Source organism: Megascapheus bottae, chromosome 19 (genome assembly GCF_031878675.1).
Source record: "Megascapheus bottae isolate mThoBot1 chromosome 19, mThoBot2.hap1, whole genome shotgun sequence".
Classification (NCBI taxonomy): domain Eukaryota; kingdom Metazoa; phylum Chordata; class Mammalia; order Rodentia; family Geomyidae; genus Megascapheus; species Megascapheus bottae.
In genome coordinates this window covers 29398113-29412747 of record NC_143527.1, presented here as the reverse complement: position 1 = coordinate 29412747, position 14635 = coordinate 29398113, and the positions used below count along the sequence as shown (strand labels likewise).

The window sequence follows — 14635 nt, the reverse complement described above, 5'->3', positions numbered from 1 at the left end:
CTGTAAAAATACATTCAAGACACTTAAAACTTGGATTTGTTTTTGTTGATTTTCACATTGAGCAGTTTTTAAAATAAGATCTCACTCTTTTCAGGCTTAGTGAACAGATGAATTAAGGAGAATCCTTTAGATAGAGTTAGCATGATAGGTCAGGGAATACCTCCACTCCCTTGTGTGTTGTCCTTTTCTTTCCTTTTGTTCATTGAATGAGTTAGGATAAAATGAAATTGACTATACTAGAAGGAAGTTTGCTTACTTAATTGGTTTCTTGTCATGACATTAGTGTCACGTGTTGGTCAGTTTTGATACTTTTATATTTTAAAAATAAAAAGCTATTGTCTATGGGCTATCAGTCCTAGAGATCCTTTTTATTATATCTCTGATTAGAACAAAAATATTATTTTTCTGAAAAAAATAAACATCCATCTATCTATCTATCCACCTACCTTTGCGCCAATTCTGGAGCTTGAACTCAAGGTCTGGGTGCTATTCCTGAGTTTTTTTGCTCAAAGATAAGTGCTCTACTTCTTGAGCCACAAATCCACTTCTGGCTATTTTTTTTATGGTTAATTGGCGATAAGAGTCTCACAAACTTTCTTGCCCAGGATGGCTTTGAATTAGTATCCTCAAATCTCAGTCTCACAAGTATGAGTTATCAGTGTCTGGCTTGTTTGTTTATTATTAAGAGAAGTAAAGTTCACAGAAAACTGAGAAGAAAGTGGAAAGATTTCCTTCCTGTATGTCTGTCTTAAATCCTGTCTAGTTCTGCATCCTCCTTATTCAATCCTGAAAGAGCCCTATGATGACAACCTTTTATCTCCCCATGGAAATAATCATCACTGTCTTCAGTTTTGTACCATGCATGTCCTGTAAGTTCTTTGTGCACAAAGCTCAGGTGCTTTGCCGTATGCACACGTGCTCTGCCGTATGCACATGTACACTGCTAAGAGGGAGAACATGGGGCCTCTGAGCTGCTTAACCAGCTTATCCTCTCTGAGGAACCTAAGAAGCACATTAATGCCTCCAAGGCATTAATGCCTTCGTTTGCATACATATTGACATTAAAGTGAGAAATGGAAGCAAAGGAGGGTATTACATTTTCTGTGCAGTGCCAGAGGAGATGGAAGTCATCTTGAGCCCCTGAGGCTTTAGCTCTCAAAGGCTGTCTTTGGTTGTATACTACTAAGCATTGAGATATACATACTGACTTCACACAGGAATTAACAGATAGACATGTGTGTGTGCGCACATGCACTTACATATATGCAACAGTGTGCACACTCAAGTAGGAATGCACACATAACCTAGTTATTAATTGCACAAATGTATATGAGTACCTACTATGTAATTTCTGTGTTTTGGGTCCAGGGATATACTGGTATAAGAAGGTTCCTATCTTTGTGAATAAATAAACCTTCTCCCACAACCCTTCGCTCTGGAGCTAGAACTTGGGGCCTTTGTTGCAGTCCCTGGGCTTTTGTGCTCAAAGTTAGTGATCTACCCCTTGAGCAACAGCTCCTCTTCTGTTTTGTTTGTTTTGTTTTGTTTTTGTTGTTTTGGTTTTTTTTTTTTTTTTGTAGTTAACTGGAGATAAGAGTCTCAAGGACATCTCTGCCTAGACTGGCTTCAGCCCTCAATTCTTGGATCTCAGCCTCCTGACTAGCTAGGATTACAGGCACAAATCACCAGTATCTGGCTAGTAAACAAACCTTTTAATATAATATCTCAAGATAAATGTTATACAAAAAAATAAAGCCAGGATAGATAGAGGAGAATCCAGTTAAAGGAGATGGTTACCTGCTACACCATGCTTACAGATGTAAGCTACAAGCACAGATTTGAAATTCAATCTCTGCAGGGTGTGAGTGGGTAGGCAAGTATAACATCTCGGAATTGCTGATGGGTTCAACAGTTGCAAGAATGCTGAGGGAATGGAGAGAAATCAGAGAGAGGTGTAGGTACAGAACACAATGTGCCTTATCAACCAGCGTGCAATTTTAAGAATGAACACCAGAAAGTCAATGAATGGTCTGGACAAGTGAAGAATGTAATCCAATTTATCAGCCTAGGTGCTGTGTGAGGTGAAGGAGAGTGTATAAAAAGACTCTGGTGCAAGCAGGAGTTCTGCAGGAAGCCATTGAAATACGCAAGGAAAGAAATGAAGGTAGTTTGGATGAAGTTGTGAGTGGTGAGTTATGGTTAGTATGAAATCTATCGTAACAGTACAGACAAACACAACTACCAGAGGGACTAGATATTGGTATGAGAACAAATGAAACATTAAGGGTGACAGCTTTCTGGCCTATTCATTGGAAGGCAGATCATACAATTTCCTGAAGTAAGTGAAACCAAATAGGAGAAAGCTAGTAGAGGTTTTGAGCTCTATTTGGTGTTTAAGCTTGATAGAGCTATAAGATCTGGAGCAGACAAGATGGACTGAGGGATAAACTAGGCTGGTGCAGAAACTGTAACAGGGGAAAAATGGGATATATAATGGTAGGTCTGAATCTGAATTTTCCCCTAAAGACTCAGCTGTGGAAAGCTTAGCCACCAGATGGTGGTACTATTCAGAAGTGCCTGGATTGTAACGAGTTCATTGCTGAATGTTCTATTAAGACCTGGGGAATTGCAGGTGTTGATAACTCATGTTTATACTCCTGGCTACTCCTAGCTGTGGCTCAAGTGGTAGAGAGAAAAGCCCTGAGAAAAAGAATCTCAGGGGTAGCATCTAGTCCTTGAGTTCAAGTCCCAGGACCAGCACACATACAAAGAGTTGGTAAGTAACTGGAGGGAGTGGATACTGGGGTTACACCATTGAAGGGTATATCTTCTGACTGATTTCCCTTCTCCGCTTTCTTGCCCACCATGAAGTAAACAGATTTGCTCCAACATTTTCTTCCAACCATCGGGTTCTGCCTCAACCTATAATCAACAGAGTCCTGCAAGCAGGGAGCCACACCTCAGGAACAACAAGCCAAAATATATCTTTGCTCTCTGAAATCGATTATCTCAGGTAGCCTGTCACAGAGATGGAATCTGACTAATAGATATAGCCAGTGAGGGAAATAAATGAATCCATTCAAAGATAGCAAGATGAAGAATCTGTCTTCACATTGTGTTTATTGAGAATGGGGATTTAGGAGAAGGAAGTATGTGAGATGAGAGAAATGTGAAATAGTTGCCTTGGCATGGCCAGTTGTAATAACCATAGAAAGGAGAGTGCCAGGTGGTATGGAGGACCCTGCCAACTAGATTTCATAGAGAAGGATACATCTCAAGAAAGGATTATGTCTAGACTGGGTTTGTACTTACAAGTTGGTTCTTGTGGAATTTGTGATAATGTCCCTAAAAGAAAAAATATCCTTAATATTCAAATTCCAAGGTGACTTCCCCAATGAATCTGATGGTTAATAATTCTATGGGAATGTAGAACCTGTCTACCTCGTGTAAGAGTGTTTTGTTTTTCTACAAAATCTGGCCTAGGATTTCCATTTGAAAGGAAACATCCACAGTGAGGTAGAAAATGCCTCCCTAGGCTGAGCAGTATTGGAAACTAGCAAAATTCATTTCTGGTTATTATTTTAGTTGCTGAGACTTGGATCAAGTCCTCAGCAGGACTTAGCATGATAGGAATGTGAGATGAGAGACTTTCCAGAGGAAAGGAGAATAGTATGAAAGAGGGAAAGAGATGGTGGACTGGGAAGATAAAAATAAGAAAGTTGATTGTCTAGAAGTATCAAAGGAAGAGAAGCAGGGAAAATGTCTTTAGTCCTTAGTGCACTTTTTGACTACAAATCTTGATTTTATAATCAAGAGCATCAGTAAGTTACATTGTGGTATATGCGTTTGCATTGCAATTTATAATGTATTTCATTCACAATTGACAGTGGAATAGTGAGAAGCTGCAGGTTTTGTTTTTGAGCAATAATTTTAGGGATCAGGTTTTATGAGTTACTGATTAAAACTTGGGTTGGGGATGTGGTTCATAGGCAGGTGCTTGCCTCTCATGAGCCAAGTCCAGAGTTTGATCCCCAGTACTGTGAATAAACAAATAGGTACATAAATAAATAAACTGCAGGACATGGTGACATACTCATTTAACTATAGTACTCAGGAAGCTGAGGCAGGAGGATTGAGAGCTCAAGGCCAGCCTGAGCTACATAACAAAACCCTGTATAAAAAAAAGTAGAAAGATTTATTGCAATATTAGGCCCATGGAGTTTTTAGAAAACACTATGATGAGAGAGGTAGGGCTGTGAGAGATGAGATGGAATGTTGAAAGTGGTAACACCAATTAAGATGCATTATATTTATAAACTGGCTTGTTGAATAGTTAACTCCTTTTATAATTACTTAATGATACTAAAACATATTTTTATTCAATAATTTATTAACATTGATTTTTATATCATATTTCAAATGATGTGTTTAACAAATAAGTATTCAAGAAGGGACTCTATATACAATCACTAGCACTTAGATTTTAGAACATAATTAAAATTAGGCTGAGGGTTCGTATGTCATAGATACATATTAATCTATGTAATAAAACATTATGTCTATAGAGTTATAAATTTTTATGTCTATGTAGTTGTGTTTATATTTTAAAAGGAAATCACTACGAGTTGTGGCACTGAGACTAGGAAGTTAAGAGAGGCCTTTCCCATTTCTGGGTATGCTCAGATAACTCTATAGTTTGAAATAGGATTTCCCTATAGTTTTCTTGTCATGTTTAAGTTTTAATCTTTCGCTCCAAAAGAATGTTGAGAAAATTCTTGCTTAGATAAGTCCAAAGTCTCTATTTACTTATAAACACTCCAAATAGTTCTAAGGAGGATCAGTTAAACAGAAAAATGGAGAAGGGGAGACTGACAGCAGATTGCCTTTTGAGAACATGTCAAATCCATCTTTACAAAGGTAAGCTAGAGGAGCTGTTAACCATCATTCTCATTCCTATTCTAAATCTGTTTCTCACAGGACAAAATGTCTCCTTTTGAATACTGGCAGAGAATTTTTTTTTTTGACTGGATTGGTCTGGATTGTTTTCCTTTAAGACTTTCTAGAGTGAACAGATGTCCCTATTGTTATATATTTTTCTTTGGTGCAGATGCTGAAAGAGAGCATTCACAATAAAATAGATGCAGTATATGTAATTTCAGCTGGATGTTGGGAGATTTTAGAGTAAAAATGTGTACCTGCAAGCTGTTTTATGGTTCCTCAGTCATAATGATTTCTGTTACACAGAAGGCTACAACTGTATCTCAGCCTTCATGTGCAAGCTTTCTACAAATAACCTGATAATTTTGTGTATACTTCAAGGCATACAGCTCTTGTGTTTGGCAAGGCAAATGACAGTCAAAAGGTTTAATTTTCCTTTGTGGTAGGTTTGTGAAGTAATCACAGCAATGAGCAAAGTGATAGATATACCCATGGAAGAAGCACTTAACAAAAGGCACAATGACTGGAATGGATCTTCAGTCGTATTGTTAGCAAAATTCCACCACCTGGAGCTATGGATGGCATGGCTGGAGATAATGCTTACTTATTAGAACTTCATGATGATGTGTGTCGACAAGTGGGAGAGAAGTGGTGGAGAAGGAGAGGAGGATTCTTAGTGGCTGCAGCTGGCTACCTTCCTTTGGGGAGCTTATACTGATGCTTGTGGCTTTTCCCGGGGGATGGCTAAGGAGAGGGGTGTGGAGATCGCTGTGAATTCAAATCCCCAGAGAGTCAGGGAATGAATGGTTGGCTATGTAAGTCCTCAGTTGGTTCCAAGATTGATCCTCCCTCCCACTGTCAGCCCAACTTCATCTGTCCTCGTTGCACAGAAATATATTTTCAAAAGTGATTACAAAATGGACTCATCACAGTGACCTTTATTACAAAGATGCTTTTTTTTGTTGCAGTACTTGCCTGGTTGAATGAGTGTTCCATAAAGGAGATGTACTGAAGGGTAATGCTGTATAAGGAGGTAGTGAAACCTAGAAGAGTTGCCCTATTTGGAGGAGGGCCATAGCTTGTTAAGATCCCCAAGGGATTATGCTTGCTCCCTTCCCCCAGTCATAATAATTAAAAATTATCACAATATTCTTACATGCACCATGCAATGGCCTCACCAGAACTAAAAGAATGCAAGTTTATGTTTTTCTCTTCCAAAACTGTGAGTTCAATACATCTTTTTCTCATTAAAATGAGTTGCCTTAACTATTGCATGATCATTACATAAAGCTGATAGAAACACTGACAATTAAAGTGGCTAAATAGTTACCATTTGGATTCCACTGGTCCTCTCCACCCAAGACGAACAAGAAGTTTTCGACTTCTACAACGCAGTGGTGGGCACTGTTGTATGGCATAACTGGAATTGAGGTGGGGGGGGAAGAAAAGTTGCATAAAATTTCCATCTTAGCATTTGATACCTCAGCACACCAGCTATTTGCTTCACCGAGGTGTATAAAATATGAAACCCAATCAGCAGAAAGAAGACGACAAAGGCAGTGGAGGGCTACCTCCAAACCCACTGGTTCCCATCCACCGTTCGGCTGTGTGCTCCCTGGGGTTATAAACCCAACCCCTTCTGATTCGTTTTACATAATGTTATTCCACAAATTAGTCAAGAACAACCTGCCATGCTGTTTTCCACTCTGAACTTCTCCTCACCTGCCTGATGACAGGAATGACATTCTAAAACAGCCACTGACACTCCCAAATGGTCAAGGCTGGCAGTAACTGGAAGAAGTAACTGCCGAATATACTTGGATCCATTAACATGCTCTGCCCAACTTGGCTTGCTGGCAATCTTTCCACAAACAGACTCGGAGTGATTGGTAGCTTTCCATTCCACAGCAATGAGCAAGCTGAATTTCCAGGCAGTTTTAAGTTTTTAAATTAAGGTCCTGCTGATTTAATGCCTTCGCCAAACGTATATGCTTAATTTTTTGTACCGTGTCATTAGCAGCACAATCACATGTTTTTCTATCTATCTGCATAGGAGCTCTTCTGCACCAAAGAGGAAAGCTGTCAGGGACACCACAAAAAATCTATTCTCTTCATCTCTTGCTGTCTCCTTGCCCAACTGTGGTGGTTGCTGTGTGAAGAGGACATGATTTGGAAACCAACGAATGCCAGGTTCCTCTGCATTTGCTGTCCTTTGCATCTCCTTTGGAGAGTAGCAAATGCACAAGGTGGATACAACTGTCCCATATGGGGCAGAGCAGTGCAGTACCCGTCCTCTCTGCCATTCGAATCTCCTAGAGTGAATGTAAATGCATACACACAGTGTTAGTTGCCGTGTCACATGAAGAGGTGTGGGCCGCCCAGGGACACCAGAAGGAGAAATGATGTCCTTGTTCAGATCATCATATGGGCACCTTAAATCTAGGTGAGGACAAATGAGGAGCTGATGTGCATGTTCAGGCAGGGAACTTATTGCTTGACACGGATCAACAGAGCACTTAAGAAACCACTGCAGTGGGAAATCAATATGAGTCCCAGCCAACTCTTATTCTGTGCTCTTTTGCCAATGCAGAGAGAGGGGGTGGGGGTCAGGGAAGCATCTCATACTCAAACTATTTTCGGTGATCTATATCACTCATTTCAATTTTATGTTTATATTATCTTTTATTTTCCTTAGAAATCACTTATACTAGCTAAGACACATAAATGAAAAGTACTAAGAAGCTAATATGACTCTGAGATTGATAACTCAGAAAGTATTTCTAAAATAGCAAAGCAGCAACTTAGTTTTTGTATCCAAGGACTGTAGGGTTCTGCTTAGTTAATATTAGGTAAGTAAGAATATTCTTTTTTTCCCCTGAAATTATATTTGTATGGGAAAAAAGTATTAGTACAGAAACTCCTTGATTTGGGAGTGATGCAGAAACTGGGTGTCAGTGGTTTGCAGGTTCCATGAATTAGATCGACACATCTCAGTCCTCAGTTTACTTCTCTGGAAAATGCTTTGGGCTGCTTAAATCAAGAAGGCTCCATTATTCGGAATGTGTTAAAAGAGATACTACACTGAGTTTATTGCACAACTAAAGTTCAATATATTTTGAAGATTTTTAAAAAATTTTGTTATTGTTTGAATTATGATACTATTTCGGAACCATCAAAAACAAAAGTAGCTGGACACTGGTGGAGGAAATGGCAGTCTTGGCTACTCAGGAGTCTGAGATCTGACAACTGAAGTTTGAAGCCAGCCCAGAAGAAAAGTTGGTTAAGACTTTTACCTTCCATTATCCACAAGAAAGCTGAAAATAGAGTTATACCTCAAATGGTAAAGCATCAACCTTGAGAAAAAAACCCTAAGGGACAGTGCCCAGACTCTGAGTTCAACCTCTGGTACCAACACTCACACTCACACTCACACACACACACACACACACACACACCCCTGATTGTGGCAGCTTATCATTCAGTATAAATGTGTACAGCATTAGTTACCCTCTGTGAGAATTAATTCCATGAGATGTAGTACAAGAATATGGGCTAGCAACTACAATCCACTTATGTTTGGATTACCATGCTTATTTTATACTTTAAATCAGTGTAATGCATAAACACCTTACAATAATTTAAAATTGCAATTTTCTTTTCTTTAACCACAAGTTAACCAGCTACATAATGAAACATAGTCTCTGAAAATATAGCAACACTTGTGTTTTGTTCTTGCTTTTCATTTGCTCCCATCCAGGCAAACAGAAATTAAATGAAGGAAATAATACATGATTTATTTTTAAGCCTCTTTCTCATTTGATTACCCCTATTGTTATGCTTTATGCAAACAAATGAAACTATTGCACTAAGTTAATTATTGAATTTCTCCAAATAAGAGAGAAACAAGCCTTTGAAGTCCTAATATAAAGGACTTCAAGTTTTAGTTGGTCATTTATTTGCATATTTTTACCTTTATTAAAAAATCTTGTATGCTGTATTTCTTGGATGAATATTCCAATATTCTCATTCCTGAATTGTGTCCTCTGAGTTATTGCCATGAATATTTGTGTAAAATACACAAAACTCTGCAATTATTTTGAATACAACAGAGTCCCTAATTTATTACAGGAGAAAAAAAGCTGTTTCCTAGCAGTTTGATTTTTGTAAAAGATCTCATTTCTCTGACTTCTGATTAATCCTGAAGGAAAGCAAAATACATTAGGGCAGTGAGTTGGAGCCAAAAGTCTGTTTAAAATGGCATTGGTTCCTGTACTTATTTTCTCTTAAATAACACCAATCACACCCCTGTTCTTTCCAAGTTTCTCCAGAGGTGGACACCTGCTTTGGCCTCACAAACAGGTAAGGAAGGAGGTTTGCTCTCCACAGTCATATACAGCCCAGTGTGAATTTTTAGCGTGTCAGTCAGTGAGTTAGAGGGAAAGGGGAAAGAGAAGCTAATCAGGATGAAATGAGATTAAAGGCTGTCTAATTTTACAGCAACTGTGATCCATCAGCCACTGTGAAAGTGACAGTGGAAATGAATGATGGAGACAGACAGGTGGGGCTGTACATTTCACTGATTTATCCTCAAATGCACTGGGCCTTATTTTATTGAGTGAACATGACCGCATTTATCATGTCTGTCATCTAAAGCCACTTCCCTCCATTTAAAAAGGTCACTTTACTCAGAGGGAGTCAGAGAGAGGCACTTTCAAATCAGGTTTAAAATCTAATAACACATGTTTATAAGGCCCTTTGTGAGAATTCTCAACTTCATTTCACAAACCAGTAATGCTACAAGGAAAGGGGGGAAATCCCAGAAAATATAAAAAGAGAAATCTTTGGTCATCTGAGAAAACCCTTCCATAAGTCTCTAAATTGTAATCAGTTTGTTTCAATTCTGCATTTCCTACTCTGAGTACCCTAAATCCTAATTTTAAAACTACATGTAATATTTGGAGAGGATAAATCAGTGTTTCCTCTGCAGAATGACTAATTATCATACACAAAATACATGTCAGCAATTACAAGAAGCTGAATCTCTGGTACAACGTACTTCTACACCTTTTCATTGGTTTCCCATAATTTTAAGGTCATATAAATACCAGTCCACAAGGACTTTTACCCTGCCCTCCACCAGTGCATTAAAGTGTTGAGCAAAGCTGGGCACTGGCAATTCACACACACAACTGTATCCTACCTTCTCAGGCTGCTGTGACTGGAGGATTGTGGTTCAAAGCCAACCAGGGCAGGAAAGTCCATGAGACTTTTATCTCTAACTACCAAAAAACCCAGAAATGGTGCTGTCGCTCTAGTGGTGGAGCACTAGCCTTGAGTGAACAAGCTTGGGGACAGTGCTCAGGCCCTGTGCTCCAACCCCAGGCCTCATGTGCAAGCACATGGACGTGCATGCACGTGCACATACACACACACACACACACACACACACACACATATTGCACATGAGAATGCAAATTCACCTATATATGGCAAATGTCAGCAATCTTGGCTATAGATGACATAATGTGAATGCTCTGTTTGATTCTGCCAAACGTCCTAAATATGAGAAAATGGCCTAAAACATTTTAATATCCCACTATTGTTGTGAGATACTGTAGCATAATAAAAAATACTTACTTTCTTATGAATCCGTGCATCATACCCATGATTCAGATATGATCAACTTATGCACTTACTATGAAAAAATGTTTAAGCTATATGTTATAATTCCATTATAGGACCCTCACTACATGACTTCAAGTGTTTAAAAGTAACTCAGTACAAATAAAAGCCAGGAAAATTGAGGGGATGGGTTAGGTTTGGGACGATGGGGTGAATGATAAAAGTGGTGACATTAACCAAGATGCATTGTACATATGTTGAGCTAAAACTCCTCTGCATGCTATTTAAAAATAAGTAAAAAAGAAAATAGGGGCCAGGAGTTTGGCCTAGTGGTAGAGTGCTTGCCTAGCATGCATGAAGACCCGTGTTCGAACCCTCAGTTCCACATACATAGAAAAAAGCCGGAAGTGGTGCTAAGGCTCAAGAAAGTCCAAGGATGGTGCTCAGGCCCTGAGCTCAAGCCCAGGACAGACATACATACATACATACATACAGACAGACAGACAGACAGACAGACAGACACACACACACGCGCACACACACACATAAATAATAATAATGATAAATAATCTTAACATAATAAATAAAAGTAATTTGGTACAAAAATTCCTTGCAATTATACATACATTGTAAAAATGGGGAATTCAAAAATTCTCAGAAAATTGTGTTGCTTTTCACAATACTAATCATCACTTACCAAAAATTTGCCACATGCCACACAGATGAGAATTACATTAAAAATTTTTACTTCCATATTTACCAGTTTAATATCTCTAAACATATAACATATAACATTATGTATATCCTCTTCTAGATATTCATTTACCTCCATTTAGGCAAGTGAAAATTAAATCAATGGAATAATTCATGACATTATAATATATCAGAAGATTCATGACAATTGTACAGGTGTTATATACCTATATTTACTTATAGAATTCATTTAATACAACAAACTCTGAAGCAGGCATTATGTATCCATTTTAATCCTAGAAGAAACACTGAGGCCTTGGCAGGGTAAGTCACTTATTGAAGGTCAGAGTCGCCTAATGAATACCAGAGATGGAATCCAAACAGGAGACTCTCAGGGCCCCACCCCACGCTCTTATCCATTTCACTCTACTGATTTTCAATAGGTATGCTCATCCAACCAGCAAGTAATTACTGAGTACCTGAGTGTTCGGTGATGGTGTTCTTGAAATTTGTATATAATTTTATACTGAATCATATTTTAAATGTGGCTATTAGTTCAATATCTAAAGGAATCCTTAGTTTTTTTTTTAAAACAAACATGTATATGTTCCGTTAAAATTTTTTCTCTGAGTATGGGTATTCAAATAGTTTTTCTTAAAATAGGGTATATTTGATTGACGGAGTCAGAAAGACACTGAACAAGTCAGTTATGTAGAAGAGTGTACTAGAAGGATGTTACTATTGTTAATTTTTAAACCTAGAGGGTCTGTTGGAGCTTACAAGTAGATTCTTGAGTATTATGGGAATTGAAGGTCCTCTTCTTTATCTAGAACTTTCAGGGGGCTTGTTTATATTTAGGATGACTTTATTCTATGTCAGACTAATAAAATCTGCTCCTCTGGCATTTCATGTCCAAAAAAATACAAATTTCTTTTAATGTAGATGTCCTTCATAAAACCTACAAATTTTTTAGAATAGCCAAAAAGAACTTGCATGGAACCATGCCAAGAAGAGAGAGGCACTAATTAACTGGTTATAGAGTACATCATCTAATTTAAATTAAACAAATAGGAAGACCTTGATACTATTTTGATCACTAACACATACATTTGCAAACCTGTCCAATTAAATTTTTTGGAAAATTTAAGTATACAATCTGGTAAATACAAACACTTTTCTTATTATTGTTGTCTCGGGAGGTTTCATGAGACAAATAACCTTCCTTCCCTAAATCCGAACGTGTCAGTTTTGCATCTCACCGTTTTTCTTCTAGAAAGATAGCATATGTGAGCCACCAGTTTAACATAAATGGCAAACACATACTGTAGATGCTCCATTTAGTACCTTACACTAAAGAAATGCTTCTATTTATTTCTGACAAACCAAAACATTTGTTTTGTCTACCCCATGCCAGGCAGGGCTGCAACTGCTGGGAAGATCTGTGAACTTGGAAGATGCTTATTCAGGGTATGCACCTGATACACATGTTCAGACACAAAATGGGCCCTCTACTTCACATGACCAGTGCAATGGAGACAGATAAATCCAGCTTCAGGGGAGAGAGGGAGGAGAGTGAGAAACTGTCTGGGAACACCTTCCAGAGCCTTCAAGAAGAAAAGGGGCTGAGCTGAGATAGGGAGCCAGGCAGGAAGCAGATATAGGAATAATAGCAAGCACCAAAGTTTGAGGCACTGGCTGGGAGCTGTCATCACACTTCAAGAAACCAAGAATGGAGGGATCTGAAGGGATGCTTGTGATGGAAAAGATGGGTGTCGACCCGGGTCAGGGGGTCAGACGTCACACCAAGACTCTTTCACTGCATTGTTTTAAATAGTAGCACAGTGTTTCATTATACTATGTGTCTTAAAGTTCATGCCATTCTTTGTGGATGTGTATGTTCAATAAGCATTTGTTAATCATTTATACTTTTCCTGATTGCTAATAATGTAGCAAGGGATGGGGGGCAGGGAGGAGAGGGAGAGGGGGATAGGGAGAAGGGAGGGAAAGAGAGGGACAGGAAGAGGGAGGACATAAAAAGACAATGGTGAGTAGTGCATCCAGGTTTTGAAAAGAGAAATAATATAGGACACGCTGCTTAAAGTGTAAGCACTGGTTACTACTACAGAAACCAGTGGTCAAAGGTCTTTCTTGGGAATGATAGTTACAGTAGAATTTGAAGGATAAAAGAATCTGGTTAACTATTGAGATAAAGGACTCATGTTGAGATAAAGAAGCAAAGGTGAATCAGTCCTGCCTGTGGGAGAGACTCTACATGGGGAGCCCAAAGTAGAAGGACCCACAAGCAAGGGATGAACTCAAAGGGTGTGAGTCTTTGTGCTGCTAGGGAAGCTGTGAATATAGTGTACAAGTTTGTATTCTATATATGATAGAAAGACATTGGAGGGGCCTAAGAAACAGGATGACATAATCTGATTGATTTAAAAAAAAAATCACCCTTGTCTGCTGCTGGTGCAGAAGGAATAAGTGAGAGAACCTTCTCTGTCTAGCTGAGAGGTAATGGAGGTTTTCATCAGGAGAGGACACTCAGGTTAGGAGAGGGGCATGTTCTGACAATGACTGTGGTTACAACAGTGCTGTAGGGAGGGGTTCTGGATCCTAAGGGAGTTCACCTGTAAGATCAATTCTTTCAAGTCAAACTTCTAAGCCCAGGAGTGAACGAATGCATTTTACATGTTGGTGAATCTTGTGACATTCTACCCCATTTCTTTATTTCTAATTTGACAATATGGTAGATGAACAATTAATATCTCTTCAAAATTTAAACCTGCATTCATTTACTATTATGAAAAGTTTGAGTTCTTTCATATATTTAACATTCATTTGTATTCTATACATTGTTCTGTTGTGTTTTGATTGCTTAATATAATTTATATATTACCACATAATCTCTTCTGTTTTTAAGGTTATTTTTTTCCTAGAGAGCTATCTAAACAGGAAAAAGAAATGATATTTTTGAAGCATGATTCTGCTAGAATATATATTTGTGAAGTATTTATTCATTGGAGCACATTCAAATAGCAATTACATGCTGCTGAAAACAAATAGAACCTGAGAGATACTTTTACTTTAATAATAGTGAATGAATATTTCTTGCCATGAGATGCTGGAGGGAGATTTTTTAAAAAATAATACAATTTCTTCAATTTTATAGTAAACACAATTGAAAAATATAAATGTTTAAAAGTGTACTAATTTAAGCCTGCCATTCAATCTTTCTGCAACCATCTAGCAAGTCTGCCAAAGCCTTCCTGGAGACAGAAACACACACATAAACACTTTACATATCGGATACTCGATAGATACTATTGAAAAGGCTTTGCTACTTCTTTCTATTCTATTTGAGATGTATTATATCTGAAAA

General features: G+C 38.2%; 1 protein-coding gene across 1 annotated transcript in view; it reads right to left on the bottom strand.

Annotated features, from left to right (window-relative positions):
- The window catches only part of Klhl14 (kelch like family member 14), an 89022-nt gene that overhangs the window by 14727 nt on the left and 59660 nt on the right, over positions 1-14635 (bottom strand). Inside the window, exon 3 of the mRNA XM_090353277.1 lies at positions 6269-6358. Within this exon, the coding sequence (XP_090209403.1) occupies positions 6269-6358 (90 nt within the window). The remainder of the gene's footprint in view (positions 1-6268; positions 6359-14635) is intronic.